At 42.8% G+C, this 24,248-nt stretch overlaps 1 protein-coding gene across 3 annotated transcripts in view; it reads left to right on the plus strand.

Annotated features, from left to right (window-relative positions):
* The window catches only part of col12a1b (collagen, type XII, alpha 1b), a 142,474-nt gene extending 136,928 nt beyond the window's left edge, over nucleotides 1-5,546 (plus strand). For 2 of the 3 annotated variants that reach the window (XM_040124896.1, XM_040124897.1), the window contains 2 exons: nucleotides 368-538; nucleotides 4,528-5,546. In XM_040124896.1, the coding sequence (XP_039980830.1) occupies nucleotides 368-538; nucleotides 4,528-4,646 (290 nt within the window). In that variant the 3' untranslated portion in view covers nucleotides 4,647-5,546. Of the gene's footprint in view, nucleotides 1-367; nucleotides 539-1,804; nucleotides 1,876-4,527 lie in introns of those variants that run through there. The other variant, XM_040124898.1, reaches the window with a different exon arrangement.
* Nucleotides 5,547-24,248: the final 18,702 nt, after the last annotated feature.

Here is a 24,248-nt window from a genome sequence, read left to right on the forward strand (position 1 = left end):
AAACCGGGGTTAGTTGATAGTTTACTCTCTGCCAGTCGTATTGTCACTTTATTCAGTCATAGCTTCATTCTGTTCAGAAAAGAAGATATAGTGATGAAACCAGTGAAAGCTATGAAAATTGTTGTCCATCTTGAGACAGAATTCTGAAGATGATCTGAATTTTTGTAACTCTGAGAATGTCTGAATCCCATGCCTGGGCCTTCCTTTATCATTTAACAATGAACGACTCACCTATCGACACTTAATGACGCTTGAAAATTTCACTGCCTCAAAATCAACACGCAGGTTCTGGCTCGTTAACAGGCCTCGATTTAATTCTGCGAGTACGTCCACTGATCTACATGGGTTTCTGTATTTTGCCCGACAGGCCCACAAGGAGATAGCAGGACAGGACCTCCAGGCCCTTCGGGCTCTGCTGGACCTCGCGGTCCCCCTGGACGTGCAGGACATCCCGGAGTCCGTGGGCCTCCTGGACCTCCCGGATACTGCGACTCTTCTCAGTGTGTCGGTATTCCTTACAACGGGCAAGGATACATAGGTACGTATCAGGAACTGCGCAGAAGGACCTAACCCGGAGTTAGAAACGTGCTGTTTTAAACGTAGCTAATACTTACACTCGGCCGGTGGACATTTGAGTTGGGGCTAAAACCTTTCAAACAGAAGTTACATTAACTTTAACCTGCACTCCAACATTTTGGGAAATCCTCTTGTTCTGTCTTACCTGGGGTCAGATGAGAGGAAAGATGCCAGCTCCGTTCCTGTGTCCTCTAGACACATTCAGCCGAGCTCCTTCGAGAGGGAGAGAGACTACCCCTTCCGACCGCTCCCTCCTGTCTGAAATCACTCGCTCTCCACTAAGTGGGGGACTGTATTTACTTTCTGCGCGTTTTATTTGTGTCTGAATTCTTGGCGGGAAATATACGCTCCACATTGTGCCCTCAGAAATGTGCACAGTGGACAGTGGTTGTGTCAGCGCACTCACTGACACAACCAGTTTCTTGCCTCAACGTTGACACGTTCTAACAGCTAACGTCATTGTCTGGGCCTCTAAACCGGACGTCAGGCTGCAAAGAACAAATATTTTTATTATCGATTCGTCTGCGATTATTTTCTCGATTGATCGATCAGTAGTTTGGCCTATGAAACGTGAGAAAGTAGTGAGGAAATAGTGCCCATCAGAGTTTTCCGAAAACCTGGGAAATGTCATCAAATGCTTTGCTTTGTCTGAGTTTACTATAGAGTCAAGACACCAAACCGGTCCAGCCAAACCAGTGAATCTTGGCATTTTTTTTTTGGGTCTCAAAAATGACTGAAACAGGTAAATCAGTTATCAAAATAGTTGCCTATTAATTTTCTGTCGATCAAGTAATCAAATAAACATGGCAGCTACGTTTGAGTTATGTTAACATTTTAAAAGGATGCGGCGAGCTCGAGAACATAATGGTACATGCTGCTCATCCCGGTGCCGCACCTTCCGTAGGGACTTAGCTGTTTCCATGCAGCGGACGGACAGTTCATTCAGGGTTTGTGTCGAGTTCGTGCCACTCGGACCACGAGGTCATTGCATTATTCTACCACACGTAAATCAGGGAGTTTTTACTTCCAGTGTAGCTCATCTGACTCTGGGTAAGACGGTGAACAGGTGAATCTCCCAGTAACTTTTCAAGAGGATTAATGCATGTGTGGAAACTACAGTCTTGTAACTTATAGCCACTAATCATTACAGAGAAACTTTAATGTTGTTTATTCGCTGTCTTCTGCTTTGACCTGACTGACACCTTCCATCCTCTTTGGCCTGTTTCAGGTTCACCATAGTAGACTTTCTATGCCGCCTGTGCCGCTTTCACTGACTTCCTGAAAAAACAAAACAAAAAACAAAACAAAACAAAAACAAAACTCAAAGTCCTGTAACTGAAACACTTGCTCACGCGCTCTAGAGCTGTTTGAAAGGATAACCACCAAAGGAAACCATTAACAAACTATGCTGAAAAACAACCGAACAACAAAGAGGGAACCAGTACTAACAACGACTCACAGCCAGTAGAACAAAACACCACCAGCAGCAGCGGTGATGGCAACGACCTGTTTAGTGGCCTGTTTGCATCTTGAAGCCAAAGACCAAACAAAGAAACCTTGTGTTCAGTGGAGGAGCATGCACCAAACAACAACAACAAAACAACCCGAGCAAATACTAACAAAAGGTGGATTTGTAACAGAGAATCAAGTGCAACCACCACAGCATCACCAGCAACAACAGCAGCAACAACTCTGTTAACAGCATTTCTCTCGAGGTGACGTGTAAATAAACTAATTTGTGCCTTGTAAATGATGTTTGAGTCGAGTCCACTAAATTTAGTTTTTAACATCTGTAGTTTTAAAGCTTGTGCCTTGCAAACAACAACCTGCTGCTTGCTGAATGCCAACAAAACGCCTCTTTTTTTTCTGTTTCTTTTTTTTAAATTTTCCTGCCCATGTGTTTGTAGCTGTTTTAAACTGCTCAGGGCCATACTGAATCATGTCTGCACGTGTGACCCTGGAGGCTTAGATTTGCATATTCATGTTCAAAATTAAAAGAATCTAGCTTTTTTATTTTTTATTTTTGGTTTATTTTACGTTTCTCCCCAAACCAGCTAAACTCTATGTGAATGTTATGAAATACTAACAATGTAACCCCAAAGGAGTCTCTCCAGGCTGGTGGTAGAAGAACTCGTACTTGATTTTAATGTAGAAATGTTTCGTTGTTTTTATTTTGTGAATGAATGATTTGTGGAGAGATGACAGTGTTGATGATTCCTGAGTTATGAAGTCCCCTGACTCTGTAATTGGACAAACATCCGAAGTTCAAACATCAACAGAAAAGGAAAAAGGTACCAGCACTGAAATGTTTACCGGGGGCGTGTCCAAGGAGGGGTGGGTCCCCGTCCCGCTAAATCCGACAGTTAGTCGAAAGTCCAACGTAAAAGGTATGTTGGAGAGAAATTCTGCAAGTTAAACATGATTGATTTTTAGAGAAAACCACCCCACAAGGTCAATTTAGTAGCTTTCAGTCATATCACATGGTCATCAAGAGGTTGGAAATTTAACACGGGGCAACCTCCATTTTTTTTTTTTTTTTTTTAAAGCCATTTCAGGACTTCTCCAGTGTTGGTCCTTAAATGGAAATGGAAATTAAACATCTACAATTCCATGACAACAACACCTGCTGACGAAGATCATGCGATATGACTGAAAGCTCCAGAACAGATACTGAATGGACCCTGTGGTGTGCTTGTTCCTCAGCTGATCTTTCCAAGGTCAGGAGTGAACAGTTTTCCAAGGCGGCATCCTAAATCATTTTTGTGAAATCTAACGAGGATTCGTTCTGAGTTTATAACCTGCAGCCTGTTGCACCAGATAGCTGTGAATTCATTGGACGCTAAAGCGTAAAAATCAGCACTAACTGCTACATCATAACTGTTTAAGTTCCACCCGAAAACCCGCTACAGAGTTTAGGCGCAGCGGTGCCACTTACGCTTCGACTAAATTGAGCCGACCATCTGATATCACATCATTTTTAATGAGTGAAAGATCATTTACGATTCCTACTAAGATGAAGCTGTTGCACCACTACAGTTGGGGTTTAATACCATACAGCGACTTTGAATCCATCATCAAATTGAATCAGGTTTAACTTTAGACATGTGAAGGTGACTAAAGTCATAAATAACCAAAACTCAAAGGTTTTTAATCTCCTTTTGTTGGCTGAGCAGGCAGAAGCCGTCTCGAGTGTCAGCCTGTAGAAAGAACCCGACAATGGGATGAACTAATATTAAAAATGACGCGTTTTACACATTCAAACAACAGTTGTAGCCTCATAACTTTTAAACCTCGTTTCTTGCTACAAATGCTTGAGGTTAACAATCTTAAATTATTGATATGATACAGGCAGATTCTTCTAAAATTTACATGTCGCCAGACGACAGCCAAAGGTTTAATTTTAGCTGATAAAAAGTTTGGGTTAATTTGCTACGACCTATCTAATATACAATCTAAAATGTTTGCTCAAAAGAGAGTAGTAACAAATCCTCACAGTTGAGAAGCTGGAACGAGGGAATATTTGGCATTTCTGTAGTAATAAAATGACCTAAACTGTATTGTAGCTGGTTAATTGTCAACAAATGGCTCCAGCTCTAGTTTGAATTTACGTAGCCGGTGCAACAGCAAACGTCAAAAAAACCTCCTAGTTCCCACCTGTAATTTAGTGCCTTGTTAGCCGACTGTGAAACAAGAGGGGCTAGCCGAGCTAATGCTGTTAAGACTTTCGCAAACTGGAATCAGTTGTAACGTATCACACAGGCGACTCCCTCAAGCACCCCCAGAAACACTGGGGACACGCCCCTGTTGTTTACAAACCCATCTGCCAGTGCTTTAGCCAGCAGTCAGATAGGAAAACGAAATGTCATCCCATTCTTTTTGTGCATGCTGAGAGAAACTGAGAGAAAGTTTGCCGACTTGTGCTCAATTGGCCCAAACACTATCTCCGAGCAGGCCAATACCCTGAACCAGACACCCGAGTAGTCCCAGTCCCCGAGGAGGATGAGGTGTCGCAAAACCAGCGTCGAAAGAGATCGCTATCAAGAAAGGCGTCCAACTGGCAAACATCATAAGACAACCCATGTTCTCTCTCTTCATTTTTTTTCCTGTTCAACCTGCGTTTGTTGTTGGAATAATGCACATTATACACACACACACACACACAAAAAAAAGAAAAACGGGGTTTGACACCTTGACTTTATTGGAAAATACCTTTTTAAATGCCTTAAATCGTATGTGAATATTCATTTTTGTGGCAGTTGAAGGGTTTGGATGGAGCGAGGGAGGGAGTTTGGCGACCGATGGGCAAAATTTTAAAAACATGGAGGGAAAAAAAAAACGTGTTAAGGATCCATGAAAAAAAAAAAAAACAACCTGTGAGCTTTCTTTTTCCACTTGTGTCTTTTGCTTGTAACATATTTGCATCGAGTTTGTATGAACTAGCAGTGTTGAACAGTGCACTCATTGTAACAAAGCTAGCGATGGTAGCGGAGGAATGAAAATGTTTGTTCACAGTGTCGGGACATCACATACGAAATGATTTTGGTTTTTTTCTGTCACAGTTCATCCAGTATGTTAAATATAATCCTTCTCATTCAGTGTCGTCTTCTAAGGAGGTTCAGTTTCATTATGGCAGTTAAACACAGCTTTCATTTTGTATCTTTAGACTTAATATTTATCAGTTTTCCTTTATTCCGTCACAGCTAATTTTACCAAAGGTGGAATTGCATGTCTGTGGTGTATATTTAGTATTTTTTTTTTTGTTACATTTCATTTTGTTTTAACCAGAATATAGTTGTTGTCATTCTTGTCATTTTCTCAGTATCGAATGCAGTCAAAACCTGCGAGCAAGACTATGGAAGTGGTGTTGCTGCTTCATGTTTTCACTGCAGATTGTGAATTCCACAGCCTTATTTTCTTATTTATTTCTGAAAACAGAAGAGGCATTTTTCAATAAAACTACTGAAAATTTACGTCTGTGTGGTTTTCCTGAGTCTCAGTTGTTCATCTCAGGGGTAAGAACACGGGAGCGGAACCTCCACCACGGGCAGGGTAAGGGTTAATTCTTCCCTGAGAGGACTGACTAGTGGGCCACCTGAGGGGGACTTGGACTAACCAAGTTGGGACTTGGGCTGACTAGATGGGCATTGTGCTTGACTACAGAGGCATCTGCACTGACTTGAGGGGCACTTAGGCTGACCGTAAGGCCAATCTGGCCAGCTCAAGGGGCTCTCGGGCTGACTAGATGGGCGTTGTGATAAACTGACGGGGGGCACCTGGGCAGACCAGAGGGGTATTTAATCAAATATGGTGGAACTTGGACCAAATTGGGGAGCACGTGGACTAACCAGAGGGGCACCCGGGGCCCTCAGACCGTCAAAAAGGATACTTGAGCTGACTAGAAGGTAACTAGAAGAGCATCTGGGACAATAAGAGTGGCTTCAGGGCCAAATAGAGGGGCACTGGGACCAAGAAGACGTTCCCTTAGGGGGCAGCTGGCCTAATTGGAAAGGTACTTGGCCCAATCAGGGGGGCACTAAGGTCGAGGGGAGGGACACTTTGGCCAACTACAACTTGCACTAACAAGAAGAGCTTCTGGGCCAATAAGAGTGGCTCCAGGGCCAAAGAGAGGGGCACTGGGACCAAGAAGACGTTCCCTTAGGGGGCAGCTGGCCTAATTGGAAAGGTACTTGGCCCAATCAGGGGGGCACTAAGGCCGAGGGTAGGGACACTTTGGCCAACTACAACTTGCACTCACAAGAAGAGCTTTGGGGCCAATAGCAGTGGCTCCAGGGCCAAATAGAGGGGCACTTGGGCAGACCACAGGGTAACTTGGTTAGCTCTAGTGCCCCTGTACTTCGAAACGAACGATCAAATGAAGTGTTAAAGGGCACAGACAGATCCTGGTTAAATAATGGTTTAAGTAAAAGGGTTTTTCAGCAGTCAGACCAGGATTATCTGCTCCATCCCAGACCATGCCACTGGCCCATCTGCACATTTGCAATGTTTTATCTCTCTCTGAGAAAAGACTTCCATCCTGCAGTGGAAACTTGGAAAGTCAGGCACAAATACGGCAATCAGGAAATTGGGAAAGTGTCTTAAAGTGCTATTCTCCCGAACCTTTTTGAACGCTCACGGTTTTTGGTTTTTTTGGTTTTTAAAAACAACCCTGAGCCCAGGAGCTGCTGAGAAATAGCCAACTTCACTGACCTGATTTGCTCAGGACTATTTTCTCTTCAGATATTTTCCCCCCTGTATCACTGCCACAAACATAAAGCTTAATAGCTGAGCACGAGTGAGACACACTAATCATCTATAAGCTGTAAACATCAGATCTCCACTATGGAAACACCTCATCATCGGCATGAGTTCATCTCCACTCCGGTCTGACTCATCTGTAGCTACCACTTACAAGGAAACGATCCCACAAGGAGAGTTTAGATTATCCGAGAGGAAAAATGAAAACTACCCGCTGGCCTCAGCATCACGTCTGCTCTTTTAAAATCACTTAAAATGCACTTTTAATCCTGCGTCTGTAAAGAGTGGCGAGGGATGTTTTACGGGTTCTGCAGGGTTCACCGGGTTAAACTTGAGACTTTTAAAAACCTGTAATACCACACAGAGTGAAATTTAATACCCGTGTCATGGTCATACTGTGACCACAGTATGAATGAAAAACTACTGGGGATGATCAGGCCCAAAATTATTCATCAAGTGCATCAGTTTACGGACATTTATATCACATTTTTGTCAGTGCGTCCCAACACCACACAACAATGATTCCCAATCAGATCACTAATTAACCATTAAGCTTTCAACATACACTGTCCCGCCCTCGTTAGCGCTGCTTCAGGTCTGTTTGAGTCGGTACCGGACTCGGTCTTCACAAGACCTTGACAAAGTCTACGCGGTTTGAAAGCTCTAAGTCTCCGGATTCTGTCTGTGCAGAGCATGTTAGGATCCTCATGTCACTGCAACAGCTGGTGACACAGGACTGGTTCAGACTTGTGGCTCCAAAGTGTTTTTGGACAAATGATCCTGCTAGAGGCCTTACACTCCCTTTTTTATGCCAAAATAAACAGACAAGGCCAAAGAATCTTAAATTTTACAGTGTTTGTACCTCTTTCACTTTGGTTCAGTATCTTTTAGACTAATTCTGACTTTCTGGTTGTAAAGTCTAAAGATTTATGTTGCAAAGGAGACCAGGGTTATGATCAAAGGGGTTGAAGAACAGGAACCCTTATTTTAGGTACATTGCTTTTGGGTTTCTCTACAAAAAAAAGGGGTGTGTGTCTGGTAGCAGGTTAAACACAACCTGGACGTAGATAAGCAGCTGAAAATAAATGGATGGATGAACCAACTTATTTAAAAAAGGTCCACATAAGAATTTTACAGGATATCAGAGGTCTGGAACAATGGTAGCAGAGATTTTCCAGCCAGTTTTTGCTAAAATCACATTAAAAATTATAAATATTAAGATGTGTGTAAAATATTTTTTATACCTTTAAAAAGGCCCTTTTTGTTTTTTTTATTTATGTATTTTTTTTTAAATTTTTTTTAAGGAAACTAAAGACTTAGAGACCTGCAGGATAACCTGTTCAGAATAATCTCCATCCTACTGACCTGCCCTCACGTACTTTGGATTAACTATTAAATAGTTGAAATATGGTGTAACTAAGGAAATTAATTCCATGATAACTATCAAATTAACTTTCAACTATTTTGATAAACTTCGGATCCTTTCAGTCATTTTTCAAGGAAAAAATTCCAAACAAATTTGCCGGTTCCAGCTTCTCAAATATGAGGCTTTGCTGCTTGTTTGTATCTTATATGACAGAACAAAAAATATATGTTTTGCTTTTAGACTGTTGGTTGGATAAAACAAGCACATCACTTTTGGCTTTGGGAAGTTGTTGAAGCCATTTTCCACTACTTTTTAATCATTTCATAGATTAAACGATTAATTGAGAAACTAATCCGCAGATTAATCGATAATAAAAAAAATCAGGATTAGCTGCAGCTCTACTTTGATAGCGTGTGAAGGACCAACGGTTTTTCTGGCAGACGACAGTCGACGAGAAGGTTTGTTGATTCATGAATAAAACATTTTACATATTTTCCTCACTTGTTGAGTCAGACAACACAGAGCAGCGACCACAGCGCGCTAGTAAATGATCTGAAAAAAGAAAAAAAAAGCACAGCAGAAAATATAGTATGTGGTGTTTTTAATCAGAAACCTCCTGCGGTCTAATTGGAACGGGATGAGGAGGGCAGAACCGCCTTGTTCCCTCCGAGGGTCGAGCATATCAGCAGCTTTGAAGTTCCTCCCTGGACCTTGCAAAGAATACAGACCAAGACGCGATCTGTGATGGTGGCAAAATTCAAAACGTATCTGAGCATGATGAAATGTTTTGGGACATCTTTTTTATTTTTTGTCTAACTAGAGACGACTGAAGGTCATTAGGAATAACGTCTGAGCTGCACGCACATTCCCCTGATCCTGCCGAGTGGAAATTTGATTGCAGACACTTCACAGAACCAAAGGAAAGAATTTGTGCTACATGCACCACACTGAGGACGTTTTCATTTCTCACCCGCTCCTCGAAGGTCCCTGGTAGCCTCAGTTCAACGCCAGTTGTGCCATTAGCGCTCATGATTCTACAAATTAAGGCCACATTTTCCATAAAACCTGTTATTTCCAGTTGCAAACAGAGTCTTTGCTTCCTTGCTTGAAGGATTTTCCTTTTGACTTCACCAAAGAGAATAAACATGTTGAGAAGTGAGGTTTCCCCCCCACCCATCGGCATCTCCACCATCTGCAGGAACTCTGAAAGCTTTAGCTCAGCTTGATGTGGAGCAACAACGCCTTCGTGAAGGATTTGTTTAGAGTAATTAAATCTCAGAACCCCTTTATCGATGATTTATTACTTGTCTCTGACAAAATATGTGTTGGACCAGGGTTGGTCACAGTCAAAAGGTTTTGTCCAATCACAGTTGGATGAAAGAGGAGCTTAAAAGAAACCTGGCTCCGTTTGCATATTTCATAATAATGAAACAAAACAAAATGGCAGTTCAATGTGATGTTATCACTGTGCTAAATGACGGCTGTTTCTCCCAGTTGGCGAGAAAAAAGATGGACGAATCTGTGTAGGTGGGAATAAGAACGTATGTGTCATCTTCCTGAAGAATGGCCCCAAGTGTGGATGAGATTGATGCAGCTGTTCGGGCTGCTGTGAGCTGCAACCAGCCATTCATTTCATGATTAATCGTTTAATAAAAAGTCAGTAAAATCCCATGACCACTTCTTCAAATTCAGTTTTTGTCCAGCCTACAGTAAAAACCCCAAAGATATTCAGTTTACGATCACATGAGACAAAGAAAAGCACAAATGAGAAGCTGGAACCGGAGAATGTTTGGCATTTTTTCCGGGGATGAGGGATTTGGATTGTTCAGACTTTACTGAATTGTTCAGATCCACACTGAATACAGTTCTCTGTTCCTCTCTGTTCATTTACAGCAGTAAGCTAATGAGCATAAAGCCTCTGCTGATACTTTACTCACATTTTAATGTGAAGACAGTGGTCGGCCTTTCAGATTTGGTTTTTTTCTAACAGGATATTTTGACATTTTCTGCACATTCTTGTCTGGAGGACGTTTTGAAACGCTGCATCGACGGAAGATGTTTCATTACGTGTCTAACAAAGCTAAATAAAATTGACACTACATCTTTTCAAAATTGTTCGGTGCGCCGCCCATAACCCGAGTTTGGATGGGAAACGGTATCGTTTGACACAGTTATTCCATCATCAAAATTGTCTTCATCAATATTCTTTCGATCAACTGATTAATCAACTCTGCTGCCAGACACAGAGCGTTGTCTTTGTGTCCTCCTGATGAATTTAAGTCCAATTTAAGTCCTATGTTCTTCTTTTAGCTCTGCTTTGGTCTCCACCGGCTCCTCCTGGCTCCTGATCTGCTGGACGTTCCACTAAATAAAATCTAGTAAACCTGAAGAGGATTTTTTTTAAAACCAGAAAGTGTAGAGCAACGAAAAGTTGGTGATAATTCTCTACCCCATTGTTTAAAATACCAGCTAGAGCTGCTGAACGTTCCTACGTTGTGAGTCTTCTTTCTGCACAGTGTCTGCAGTACAGCAGTGTTTGGCAGCTGTAGGTCTGGTGCCCATGGACTTGAGATAAAAGTAAAAATCCCTTCCAGACTTAAAACTAAAAACTATTTATCACACTTCTTTTAACTTAAAAAAAAAAGTCTCTTTAATGTGTGTGAGGATGGTGAGGACCAGATCCTCGATGAGTGCAGCACAGAAATAGAACCCAGCACGTTTTCTGTCTGATCATCATCGTAATAAGACATTAGCCTGAAGCCGTGTACTTAAAAAATAGCCTAGTTCTTGTCTGTTACTTGCACATTTGACGGGATGTTGCAGTACCTTCTTGTTTTGCTGTTTTTGTCGTTCATGTGCTGCAGAATCTGACGATGACGTGATTCACAGTCTCTCGTCGGTGAGGAACTCAGTTCTCCTCATTGTCCATTTCCTTTCCAGCCAATTTCCTATCATACTATTCCTTATTACTGTTATTTGCTGTTAGATATTTCGACATTATGAATGTATGGCGTTGTTGTTGATTATTTCTGGAGATTTAAAGATTTCACACAAGTCAAATGAATTTAAAAAAAAAAAAAAGATCATTGTACATGATGTTACAGAAAAACAAACCACTGAATAAACTGTGAGGATTATTTTACAGACTAAGGGTTAATCTGTATCTCCGATTGGTTTTTCCTTCTCTGATCAGTCGGGAGGGGCTCTTCAAAGTGACTCTTTCACTTTTGCTCTTTTTCATAAATGTGTCTCATTGCTCACACTCAACCAACAACTTCACCTGGTGCTTTAAACCCTCGTGTAGTCTGAGAAATACGGTCCCCGGGCTCACGTGCCGCCTCCTCGCATTTGGTGAAAGTAATCAAGCACTTCGGAGCGACGCCTCATTTGTCCCAAATTATCCGGAACGCACAAAGTGAAGTTTTTACACAAATCAATCCAGATCTGTTTAGTAACACCTCACTGCGTTTGGGCCGGCGGGGGGGCGGGGGTGTTAATGTGGACAGCAGCTTTCAGCGTGGAGCGGACGGGTGTTTATAAGTTGCTGTTAAGTGCCGTAAAGACTCATCCTGCAGCTCGGTTTTTCAGGCTCTTGGCAGAACTGTAAACTCGGAGAGGACGGCCGGCCAGAGATGACCTCATGGAAAGTCTGGCAGCGGCAGCAGAGGTTTGCTCAGTTTGAGGTGTCCCACCAGCCACCGCTGTTCAGAAACTAAACCAGTGGGACTCCGGTCCAGAGCTGTATTTAGGAAAGAGTTAGTCTCGGTGGTGCTGATGCTGACAGAGCTGCAAACACGGTACGGGGTCAGTCCAAGACCCCACTGAACTGCGCAGGCTGGAGGTTTAGTTTGGTGACTTTTTCTTGGAGGCAGCACGAGTGGATTCAAGACCGTGAGTTCACATCAACTACCGACATTATTTCTGCCTCCAGAGCAGCTCGACCTCTGAAAAGCACCGTTACACAGATTTTAATAATTAAACAAATGTTTACTAGAAATCTCCCTCCGAAGCGTTATGATGACGTATGCCCTGGGGTTTGTCAGCCATTAGAGACTGAGCTCCACCATTTATATTTAATAGTCCTGTTGTGTCAGACTATGGCAGGAAATGCTGCTTTATGACCAGATACTCTCGTTAATGTGATTGGGTACCTCCATTTCACTTGGTGGTTCATTCCCACAAACATTCACATCTGGTGATTTCATCTGGAAACAGCTTCTCGATCAATTTTGAGAATTTTTCTATGACACAAAATTTACTGATACGGTTCTAAAATGGCTCTCGCTGTCGCGGACCCTTAATCTGAGCGTAATAAAAAGTCAAAATGCCGATGCTTTTCTACGCGTCACGAAGAAAAGGAAAGTCCTGCCGACATGAAACAAAAAAATAAAATAAAAAAAGAAGCTCTGTAAGAAATCCAATCATTAAGCAAACATTTCTCTGACCAAGTCTGTCTGTTACTTTCTCGACTGATCTTTTGGTCAATTTAATGTCCGAAGATGGTGAAAAATGCCTGTTGCAATTTCCCAGAATCCAAAGTTACATCCTCAGATGACTTGTTCTGTCCGACCGACCGTCCAAAACCCAAAGATGTTCCCTTTTTTACAGTGTATGAGAAAGAAGAGCATCAAATTGTCTCGTTTAAAAAGCTGAAACTAGAGGATGTTTGACGTTGTTGCTTAAAAAGACGACAAAGTAAATGATTATTCAATTATCCAAATAGTGAAACTGGCTCTGACGGACCCACCGTCCACCACCTGCTCAGCAGCAGACGGCAGACAGACACGCTCAGAGACCAGCTGGTGGACGCCGTGGAGCATTTAGCAGCTAAGGAGACAAGCCTCAAGTACTGGGCTCGATATAAAAATCCAGCATGTGTCAGGCTCGATTCAAAGTACCCAGAACTGTGTGGAAAATATCCAGGATGTCCTTTAAAGCAGTCCAATAAAACGCGGAGGAAAACAAGCTGATGGGTTGAAAAGAGAGAAAGAAAGGCTTTGCTCTTCTCTTCTACAGCAGCGTTGGTGTGCAAACAAACTTTTATATGAGCAAAATGTTTCTCTTCTTTCTTTCTTTTTTTCTTCATTCTTTCTTTTTGGTGCGGATTCAGGCATCTTCACTTTACACGCAGAGACAAGAACTGAGACAAAAAAAAAAAACCCCCCTCTGGAGTCTTTTGTCCCCTGTGGAGTTGACATTTTGGATAAGTCATCTGGGTCATGTGGAAAGGTCAGGGGGAGAAGCGTGAGGGCAAAGAAGCGACAACCCCGGCGCTGTAATCGGACCCCAGCGCTTCTCTGGCTCTGAAAAACCAGCGCTGGGTCCTGTCGCTGTCACGCAACATGTCGGACCACCGGCTGATCGATTGGAGCAGTTTTGAGCCTGATTAAAATATCGCCTAAGTTATATTTAATAAGTCGCACAGACACCGGAGATTCACCCCGATGACTCACCTGAGCTTGATCTGTAAAGACGAGACGTTAGAGAACTACACAGCGGACGTTGGTGTCTCCTCACCTCCCCCCTGGAAGGCGCCTGCGATGGCTTCACTGAGGCCACTCACGTCTCCATGTCCGCTTCCTGTCCCTCCTCCGTCCGCAGCGGGGGCTTCCCCTGGGGGAAAAGGACGCTCGTAGTGAGACGCCAGTTTAAGCTGCAGAATTTATGCCCCGAGAAAAACGTCGAGCTGGACATTTATTCCGAAATAAAAATGCTCCAGTTGGATGAACGAGAGAAAATCATGAGCTGAATGATGTCGCTTTTTCCAATTCAAAATTCAAACGCAAGTCGAAACATACGTCTGTAACATAGGAGGTAGGAGACAACTGGGAAGAGGATGAGTTTTAAAACTGAAAAAATAAATAAGCTGATTCATTGACAACGTTGATAATCGAGCAACAGGTTGGGCACTTTTCATTTTCTGAGCCATTCTGAACAACTCACTTGCTCCAGCTTCTCACTTTGTCGTATGTGATCGTGAGCTAAAAACTCTTTGGGCCACATTTGTCTTTAGAAAACTGCGATGGGTCATTTTCACAATTTTTAGACATTTGAGCTACAACTTCATTGACAGTTTATAGGCCAAGCGACTGATCAGTTAGTCCAGAATATAAGATTAATCAATGATCGAAATAATCATAGTTCCAATCCATGAGCATTTCTCAGGACTCCGTCTGGATGAATTTCCACGTGCTAAAATCCTGTAGGACCTGTTTGGAAACCAGACCTTTCATTTGGTTGGATCAGCTCGGACTCAGCAGTTGAAGGAGGCGTCATTAAGCACGAAATGATAAAAGAAGCAACGGTTGTACATCGAAGTTTCATCGTGTGTTTATCGGCCATTTCAAAACAGAATAGGAAGGAAACAGATTCACTTATTGGGAAACTTGATTCAGTTAATTTCACTTAAGTTTATTAATGGACCATTTAAATGCAAATCTCATTAATTTAGATTGAGACAACGATAGAGGACCTTGTGATAATAGTTAAGTAGTAGTAAGAATAACTGTGATAATAGCTTTTTTAATTGAACTCATCAATTCGTTAAGTGTCAAGTTTCACTTTATAAGCGCTAAATGTCTCAATTCCAGTGCCAAAAGGTCAACGGTCAAACGGTTCCTGGGTGAATTTCACCGAGCTCCATCATCTCGCCCTTTGCTCACGCCCCACACACACACACACACACAACGCGACCTCATCTCGCTGGACTGCAAATTCCGCATCTGTAACAAAGTGTGAACAGCATGACGCGGCGGGGAAACAATGCAGCAGCTGGGAAGACCTGATTCACACTTTATACTTTATGTCAACCGCTCATTACAAAAAAATGATGTGCTGTGTAAAGAAATAAAATAAATAAAATAAAATAAAAAAAAGAGGAAAATATTGGAAACATAATATTGAAAAAAATGGACGTTTTGGCTCGAATCACTGATTTTAAACTAAAGCAGCGAGAGTGGATTTTAACATGAAGAAAGTTGATTTAATGACCATTTCAGTTGTAATTTTACGATAAATCCACATTATTCTTTCAACATTATGATCTATTGGAGCCACTTAGTGAAGATTGTATAATTTTCCACACATGTATGTAGCCCGCGATATTTATCCGGGGGTCACGGCTGCAGAAAACTATTCTCTGTTAATTTATCGGTGCAATAAAAAGTGTCCGAGGCTTGACCCAAAGAAAATGTCTCCGTCTGCCCATCTGCACTTTGCCAAACGATAATCACTGATGAACTTTCACTAAATGAGCTCTTCCAAAGAAAAGTCAGACGATCTACAGAGGAAATTGATAAAGTCCAGCTCAATATTTAGATTTGTTTTCAGGCGAGGCCCGTGAACTGGCTCCGCGTCTGATAACGAGTCTGTCACGCAGTCTGGAGACGCAGTGTTCTCGTTCCGGCCGAGACGGTGGTACACGACACGGCAGATGATCAAAAGCTGAGTCTGTTTGAAACAACACTGATAGTCGTCATAGCGAGCAAATCCCACGGTCACGTTTAAGGCGCTTGTTATCATTTAAGACCAAATAACAGTGTCCCCTGTTCATGTGTGTGTGCGCCCCCCCCGGCCTCATAATTTCCCAGATTTCTTATTTCTGGTCAAGCAAAAATGATGCATTCGAGGCTGGAGAGTAACTACGCATATTTGCTCGAGCACTGCGCTTACGAACAGTTGTTCTTACGCTTCGTTATACTCGGACGTCGCTACAGGCCACGTGGAAATATTGGACTTTTCCCTCAGCTACGTTCAGCTAAAAAAAAAACAAAACAAAAAAAACTACAGTTGCCGGTTACTTTGCAGATTAAGATTTTACATTCAAATCACGAGATTTATCTTAAACAATACGATGATTAAACTACCCAACAGTACGTAAAGCAGTAAATAATGACAAACCATTTAAATTAGGGTCCATTTCAACAACGAGCTACGACATTAAAATTCTGCTTACGTGTTAAATTATAAGTCTGGTGACCAAAAGACCAAAACTAACAATGAATGTATCCCACTAACAAGTGTGTCGCCGCCTGGTGTATCTTCTCCCTCTGAGCCCCGGAGCTCCATCGTTTCCAAAAACCATAAGAAACGCATCAGAGAGCCACACTGTTGGTCTGGCTGACATGTTCCTTCATCACCCCGAACACACACACACACACACACACACACACACACACACACACAGGATGAACCTCAGCTGAGCCCGATCACCGTCCAAAAAAAGATATTTCTGCAAAACTGAAACCAGTTTCGCAGAGAAGCATGTTGGTAAATCTGGAAAACACCTGCGTGAGTGGTTTGTGTTAAAAAAAAAAAAGACACAACAAAAAGAATCATTGTAAAAAATAATTGACCACAATATGAATAATTCATAAATTTTCAACAATTCTGTAAACATATCTCAAAATATCACGTAAGTCAAACTTAAAAACAACCGCACACACACAATAAAAAATCGATACTTCCATAAATTTAGATGTTCACCTCCTCATTTTCCTTCGGGACAGACCTCACAAGTCGAAGTTCCTGAAATCAACGCATGTCATAGACGAAATTATGGTTTTGTTTTTTTTGTTGTTGTGTTTGTCGTTTGAATGTGGAGCAGAAGCAGAACCAGGTGCGAGGCGGCCCAAACTAATGTGTCTCTGACATTATGCCCGAGGAAATGTGGCATCAGAGAGCGCAGCGGTGGTGGGTTCGAGTCCAGCCCGAGGAGGAGGACGGTGGACTCCATCAACGCCTGGCCGACAGTGCGGACTCATTTTCAACAGGTAGGACAATGACGCATTTTTCGGTTCAGTTAACTGATGGAGACTTTCAATTGACTTTCTATTAAAAAAATAAACGTCTCACTGGCCTGACTGTGTAAAAATAGCTGTCCGTCCTGATTCAAACACAGAGAGACTCTACGGCAACAGAAAAACAGAGGTACTGAGGTACTGCAGGGTGTAATCCAGCGTGCGGATACTTTCTGCTTTGGGAAGAGAACTTGGCGTGAGACTTGGACCTGGACTGGGGAACTCAGAAGACATTAGATTTACAGTAGCTTCAGAAAGCATTCAGACCCCTTCACTTTTTGCCCACCAATCTACACTCAATTATACACGATGACAAAGTGAACACATTTTCGAGAATTTTTTTTACAAATTTATATATGAATAAAAAAATCTAAATAAAAATCAAAACCAGAAACCCCTTACTTTCAAAAGTATCTGGACCCTTTAGCACTCTGTTGGCAGCAGCCACAGCTTCGAGTCTTCTTCGGTAAGTCTCCACGAGCTTCGCACACCTGGATTTGTTCTTCCTGCCTCTCAAGCTCCGTCAGATTGGATGGGAAGCGTCTGTGATCTTCAGGTCATCTTCAGGTCTCTGCGCAGATGGTCCGTGGGGTTTGAGTCCGGGCGTTTCCTGGGCCACTCAAGGACAGTCAGAGACTTGTCGACAAGCCACTCCAGCGTTGTCTTGGCTGTTTGTTCCGGGTCACTGTCGCGCCGAAAGGCGAACCGTCACACCAGTCCCAGGGCACATGCGCTCCGGAGCAGGTTTTCATCAAGGACCTCCCTGTATTTGGCTGCATTCATCCTTCTCACCGGCCTCCCTGTCCCCACCCCACGATGCTGCCTCCACCATGCTTCAGTGTAGGGCTGCTGTTAGCCAGGTGACGGGCAGCGCCTCATGTTCAACAGAAACAGTGTTTGGAGTTCTCCACAAAGGGTCGAATGTTGTTTGGCAAACTCCAAGCGGGCTGTCATCTGCCTTTTACTCAAACTGGCCTCCATCGGGCCGCTGCACCACGAAGGCCTGACTGATGCGGTGCTGCTGAGACGCTCGTCCTTCCAGCAGGTTCTCCCACCTCTGCAGGGGACTTCTGAAGATCCATTAGAGTGACCGTCGGGTTCCTGGTCACCTCCCCGACCAAGGCCCTCCCTGCCCAGTTACTCAGTTTTGGCTGGAAAACCAATTCCAGGAACAGTCCTGGTGGGTCCAGACTTCTTCCATTTCACAGTTACTGAGGCCGCTGTGCACCTGGGAACACTCAGAGCTTGAGAAATGATTTGACCTCGGTTTGGAGCCACAGCAAAGGGTCTTAATGCTTTTGTAAATAAGAGATATCAGGTTTTGATTTTGAATACACTGGGAAATATTTTGAAAAACATGTTTTCACTTTGTCATTATGTATCACTGGGTGTAGATCAATAGGCATAGATGGCAAAGTTGATCCACTTAAAATCAAATCTAAAACACAAAGTGTGCAAAAAGTGAAGTCAGAGTGACTCTGACTTGCAGTTGAGTCACTTCATTACGACATTTCCTGCATCATTTGGCCTCAGACCTCTGTCGTCTCCCTGGACTGGAGGCAAAGCTGAAGAAAACTATCCTAACCTTAAACATTCAAAATCTCTCAAGTATAGTAGTTTCAAGCCCGAGTGAGCTTGTGTTGACCAAGAGAACAAAACTGGGACATTAGACATTCTTTAGTCTAAGAGTGTTTCCATTCAGGCTCCAAAGAAATCATTAAGAAACACACGAACGTACTGATAGCATCAGCTATTGAACGTCTTATCTATTATGGACAAAATGTCACTTCCCATTCTAGCTTTTGACTTTCTCTGAACAACAAACAGGGTTTTCCATCCCCGGGAGACGACTGAGGGACTCAAGGATCCCCTAATGATTCCCACATGTGACGTTTTTCTCTTTTCTCTTTGAAGAAAACGGCTCCGTCCTGGGAAGTCCGGCCACCCCGCAGAGACTCCGTAGGTGCTCGGGCTCACGCAGGTAAACGGCATATGCTGTACCTACATCTGGGTATTTAACGAGCGCCTGCCTATAAATAACCAGCGATACGTATCGCTATCTGTCCAGCAGAGCGAGGCTGCGGCCAAGTGTTCATGTTCACTGGTCTCTCGCGTAGTCTGAATTTTGTTCCCCGATTTTGGTCTGCAACGGTCTCGTCTCTCAGGGGCCACTTTAATGAGGTACATCTGAATAATATGTTGTAATTCAAAACAGCTCAGTTGTAAATTCTAGCTTTATACCACTTATATATTGGGGGAAAAAAAAAAAAAGAAAAGATTGAACAGCCTCCTGCAGCATAATCCACTGTCACAACAGTCCCACTTTAGGTTTAGAGTCTTTTAATGTCTCCTGACAGGCAGCAATCACATAAAATAACATTTTATAACCAACATTACTGCCCACAGCAGGCGAGAGAAAACCCCGAAGACTTCAACGCCTTCTCAGGCCATTTTCGGAGGAAACTGACTACAGTGTTTTATGGGGCTTTTCGAGTTGTGCCGACTCCCTGCACTTATATCTAATGTTTGTTTTCACGTCAGCGCAAACAGCAAAAAGCCGCACGGAGTCCCGGCGTCATCTTCAAGGAGCGATGCGAGCGCTAAACACACGACAGGCTTAAGGCGCATTCAGGGACATTAGCGCGAGCATTTTGTACAAGTCTGATTGCTGGCGTATTTAGACATGATGAGCACAATCGCGTTCATTATGTCAGTAGGTGGTGGTGTCGGGGTATTCGAGGTGAGCAGCTGGCTTCTCTTCCCCTCGTTGTGTTTAATGAGTTTTAGTTTCAGCTCATGTAGGATTATCACAGCAGCTCCAATAAGTGTTGATATTAAAACAAACACGGCGCATTTAACGGTTTTGCACGCTGTACATTATCATTTATCATCTGAGAAGCCCCCCCCCCCCGATCTGAAAACCATAACTTTAAATGGACCCAAATAAAATGTGGTCAAAGTGATTACATTTTTGTTTCTCCTCAGCCAAAAGTTTTACATCTACTTTCCGTAAACTGCAAATGACAGATTGACGGCTCCTGTCGTGTTATAAATGTTTGTTTTCCCATCTGAGGGGGGGATATGGTTTGGTTCAACCGTTCCACTCAAAGTGAGATACACACTGAAATCCTGTACGATAGCTGCGGTGATCTGACTTTTCTCCCAGCGAGTGAACAGCAGTGCTAACTTCAGAACTAGAGCTGCAACTAACAGTTGCTCCAATTACGGATTAATTGTCGATTATCACATCACAATCACATTACTGTTGAGTCTATAAAATGTCTGAAAGGTCTGAAAATGGCCCGTCACAGTTTCTGAGTGTCTTCAAATTGTGACCAACAGTTAAAAACCCAAAGTTATTCAGTTTACAATGATATGAAACAGAACAGCAGAGAGGCCTCACATCTGAGAGACTGCAAGCGGAGGATGTTTAGAGATGTTTGACAAAAATGTAACCGTCAATATCCCGGCTTAAATCATGTTGTTGTCATCTGAGAGCCTATCCCGATTTTATGTGAGTTTGTAATTAGTTTTTTTTGCTCTTTCCTTAATCCCCTTTTGATTTCTTTCATTTCTTTCATCTTAGCCTACTAGGAACAGTTGTATCTTTTTATTTTATGATTTTGGCTTTATTTTGCTGCCCAGTGTGAAGCACTTTGTAACTTGAGCTTTGAAATGTGCTCTACAAACAAAGATAATATTGTAATAATATTAGAGCTAATGTGGTTGTGAACTTCTAGTCTCGTTTACCGTATCTGTACACAGACTTGCAGTGCAGTGTGCACAAATTCTGACGTTTTTATGTCCATTTTTTTTCCGCAACACGATTATCTTAACAGGCGCTAAGTGTTTCGTAAAGACAGACAGACACGACGTAAATGATAACAACGACACAATTAGCCTGCAGAAGGTCAAACTTAAAATCTCAAAATGCATCCCACCCACTCTGACTGACCGACAGGTGATCTCTGGGAAACGATACTATGATACGACGCTAATACATGCAAAACCAGAAAATGTCTCAATATTTCCCAAGTAGTTTATGTGCTGACTCCGTAATCTACTGTACTATCGTGATGTTTAACGTGGAATAGAGCAAAAATTGTTGGCAGCTTAACGTATAAGAGCACAAATCGGTACAGTGAGAGTAAACAGAGGTGAAGCCGTCAGTGGCCTGTTAGCCTGCTACTGACTCTCCAAGAGTCAGAAAAATCAGTGGAAAATGGCCGGGACACATGTTGACGGTGACTAAAAGAGAGAGCCATTTCCCCTCTGATTAATGAGCAGTGGAAAACACTCTCATGAGTCTAAAAATCATTACTGAATCACCCATCCAAAAAAACAACAGACTAAGGACACTCACTGGTTCACAGCTTTCTTTCTCTTTGATTTCACAACTGTTGGCGGCTGGTTCCTGGAAAACTTGGACATTGTGAAGTGTGACCAGCACGAGTCTTATCTGGAAGGGATTTAAAACTTCCAAAATTAAGTTTTATTTCGGAAACTTAATCAGATGACTCTCCTGTCTCTACAACTTTAAATGAAAACTTTAATGAAAAATGTCTCACAATAACACTTGGCTGTTAAAATCTAAATATGCTATATAAGGTATTCTGGAAAGAATACTGGAAAAAAAAACAGGGAAACTATTTGGCTCAAGTTTTGGAAAAAACTGCGCCTTTGTACACATCGAGCCGACACAGAGCAACATTATCATCGCATTGGTGTCACGTTTGTGGCCACCTGATAAATCTAAGTCCAGTACTCCCTCTCTTTTATCTCGGTTTTTGGTCTCCACCAGCTCCTGAGGGAAATATCTGGCTCTTCAGCTGCTGAATGCTCCACCATGTCCACCAGCTGGTCTCTGACTGTGTCTGTCTGCGGTTTGCTACTGGGCAGGCGCTGGACAGTGGCTTTTTCAGAGCTCAGTTTCTGTTGTAAATGGACCCTGCTCAGGCAGGCTAGTCTTGTTAAGATTTTGTTAAAACCGCCTATGTTTACAGTTTTCTGAAAAGCGACCTCTTGAGGTTGTGGGAGCAATTACTGCCGGTGCTAAGTAGCGAGGAGAGCGGCACGATGTTTTTAGACCTTTGCAAAATGTCTTGTGGAGGAGTCCGGGGAGGTTGGTGGTTCGACTCCTGATACTACAGTTCACATTCGTCCCCTGCATTAACAGTCAATGTTTGTTTCCTTTAACTGTGACCACTACCTTTCCTTAAACTTTAACCAAGTCGTTTTAGTTGCCTAAACTTAACCAAACATTGACCTTAGAGGTGGCAGATCAGAAAATATCCATATGAATCGTTTGGCAAGACACTGACAAGCAACCTGCCATCAGTTCTATGTCTTATCTTTAATTAGCTCAATGGCTGAGAGAACCACACCAGTATTAGACTTATATTAGGTACAAAATCATTTATGTCAACCCCTTTCCTCCACTTTCCCCAATCAATGTTCAGTTACAGTCAATGAAACTCAACACTTCCTGCAGGCTTTTCCGTTTTGTTTTCAAAGGTCTTTGGGGGCACTTTTGCCATTAGACGGTAGCTGGAGTTGACAGGAAACAAGGCAGGAAAGAGAAAGAGAGAGAGGGAAAGGTCCTTAGCTGGAATTGATTCGGGCAATCGCAGCAGATGGTACATGTCTTAAACGCCATCTTACCAGGACGCCCCTCATCGGTTGGCTTCTAATGCGATGAGCGGGAAGTGTTGCGTTTTAATTGACGGGAGCTCGGTCGAGCTGATCGTGCAAAAAGTGGAAGGACTGGAATTGATTTGTGAATGAAGATAGTATTTCTGTTAGAGAACAGAAACTAGGAGCAGCAGAGTGGTCAGTATGAGGAGTGTGATGTGGAAAATTTTCCGAATTTACTGAATTTACCGTGTGAGCTGTCGTAGTAGGCAATTAAGTAACCCCACCCACATATGTTGTGGTTTTTTTTTACCCAACCTTCATTTGGTCACGCTGGCTATTATTTGAGGACAGACAGGATTGCCAAAAAGGTGTTTAAAAGACCAGCGTCCAGCAGCCCATTTGTTCGCAGAACACTTGAATAAAACTGAAAAATTTGTGAATGAGGGGAGCTTTGAAACTGCGGAAATTTCGAAATGACAGAGAGGTCGCACATTTATGAATCAAGACTGAAGAAGGAAGAGACCGAAAAACATCCACAAGTGTACTTTAGAGGCATTTCGAGAAAAAAAGGGTTTTTGTAGAGCTTTTGCCCAAGCTTCAGCCAAGTGTTTAATGAGTGCAGTATCCCAGCATGAGGTAAGTGCTTAGATTTCACGCGATTTTAGTGGTTTGGGGTTCTTAAGTGCAAACAGTGAAAAGCAGAGTCATGTTAGTCATGCTGTTTCCCAGGGTCACAGACTATAAAACGCTGGTGTTGTACAGTCATGTGTCCGTGCTGTGAGAAGTGGGTCAGTGGTAGGAGGACAGCTTGGGTCCAACTTCCAGAAAGATATTACGGATGGGGTTCAGGTCTGAAATGTCATGGTGAGTGTGTGGGTTTTGTGTGGAGGAGGTCTTCGCCCTCAGCAGATGTTTTTGGTTCCAGTCCAACTCGTTATCTGGCCCTGCAGCCACAGACAGGCTGCACTTTGTCTCCTCTGCTGTAGACCCTGATTTGTAACATTATGGTTTTTGCCTTTAGTAAAGTTAGTAAACATGGCTGCTATTTGTCTTTAATTTCGTGGATTCTGAAAATTCAAGACAACTCTCACCTTATGCAGCTTGTTTGGGTTTAATTCGATTTCTGTTATTTATCCCAGGATCCCTGGTTTGTTTGTCTCTCATGTCTGTTTCCAGTCTCCCTGAGTATGAGTGCTGTGATTTGAATCAATGTCACAGCGTCTGCAGCTCTGTTTTCACTTAGGTCGCTGCCTGATCACTACCTCTCTCCTCTTGTGTGTTATTACGCCCTTTCAGGGGAGCTATTTAGGTGATTAATGAGCTTTTTCTCGACCATTCGCGGCCTATTGATGACTCACGAAGCTGTGACAAAGACACAGCTTCGTCCAGCAAGCTGGGTAGATATTACCTCAAAGGATCAGGATGTGCTGGCTCGTAGATCGGCCGGGATTTTAAGAGTTATGTTCGGCAGTGTGAAGTCTCAAGTGGCATAAAGTAACTGAGGTTTCAACGCCGGAATACGAAGAGTTTTACTGCACCGTATTCTTAGCTCTAGGGCCCCGTCTCAGTGTCCTGTGTATCTTTGAGTTGCCATGCATGGTGTGAAACAAAACAACAAC

Source organism: Xiphias gladius, chromosome 4 (genome assembly GCF_016859285.1).
Source record: "Xiphias gladius isolate SHS-SW01 ecotype Sanya breed wild chromosome 4, ASM1685928v1, whole genome shotgun sequence".
Classification (NCBI taxonomy): domain Eukaryota; kingdom Metazoa; phylum Chordata; class Actinopteri; order Istiophoriformes; family Xiphiidae; genus Xiphias; species Xiphias gladius.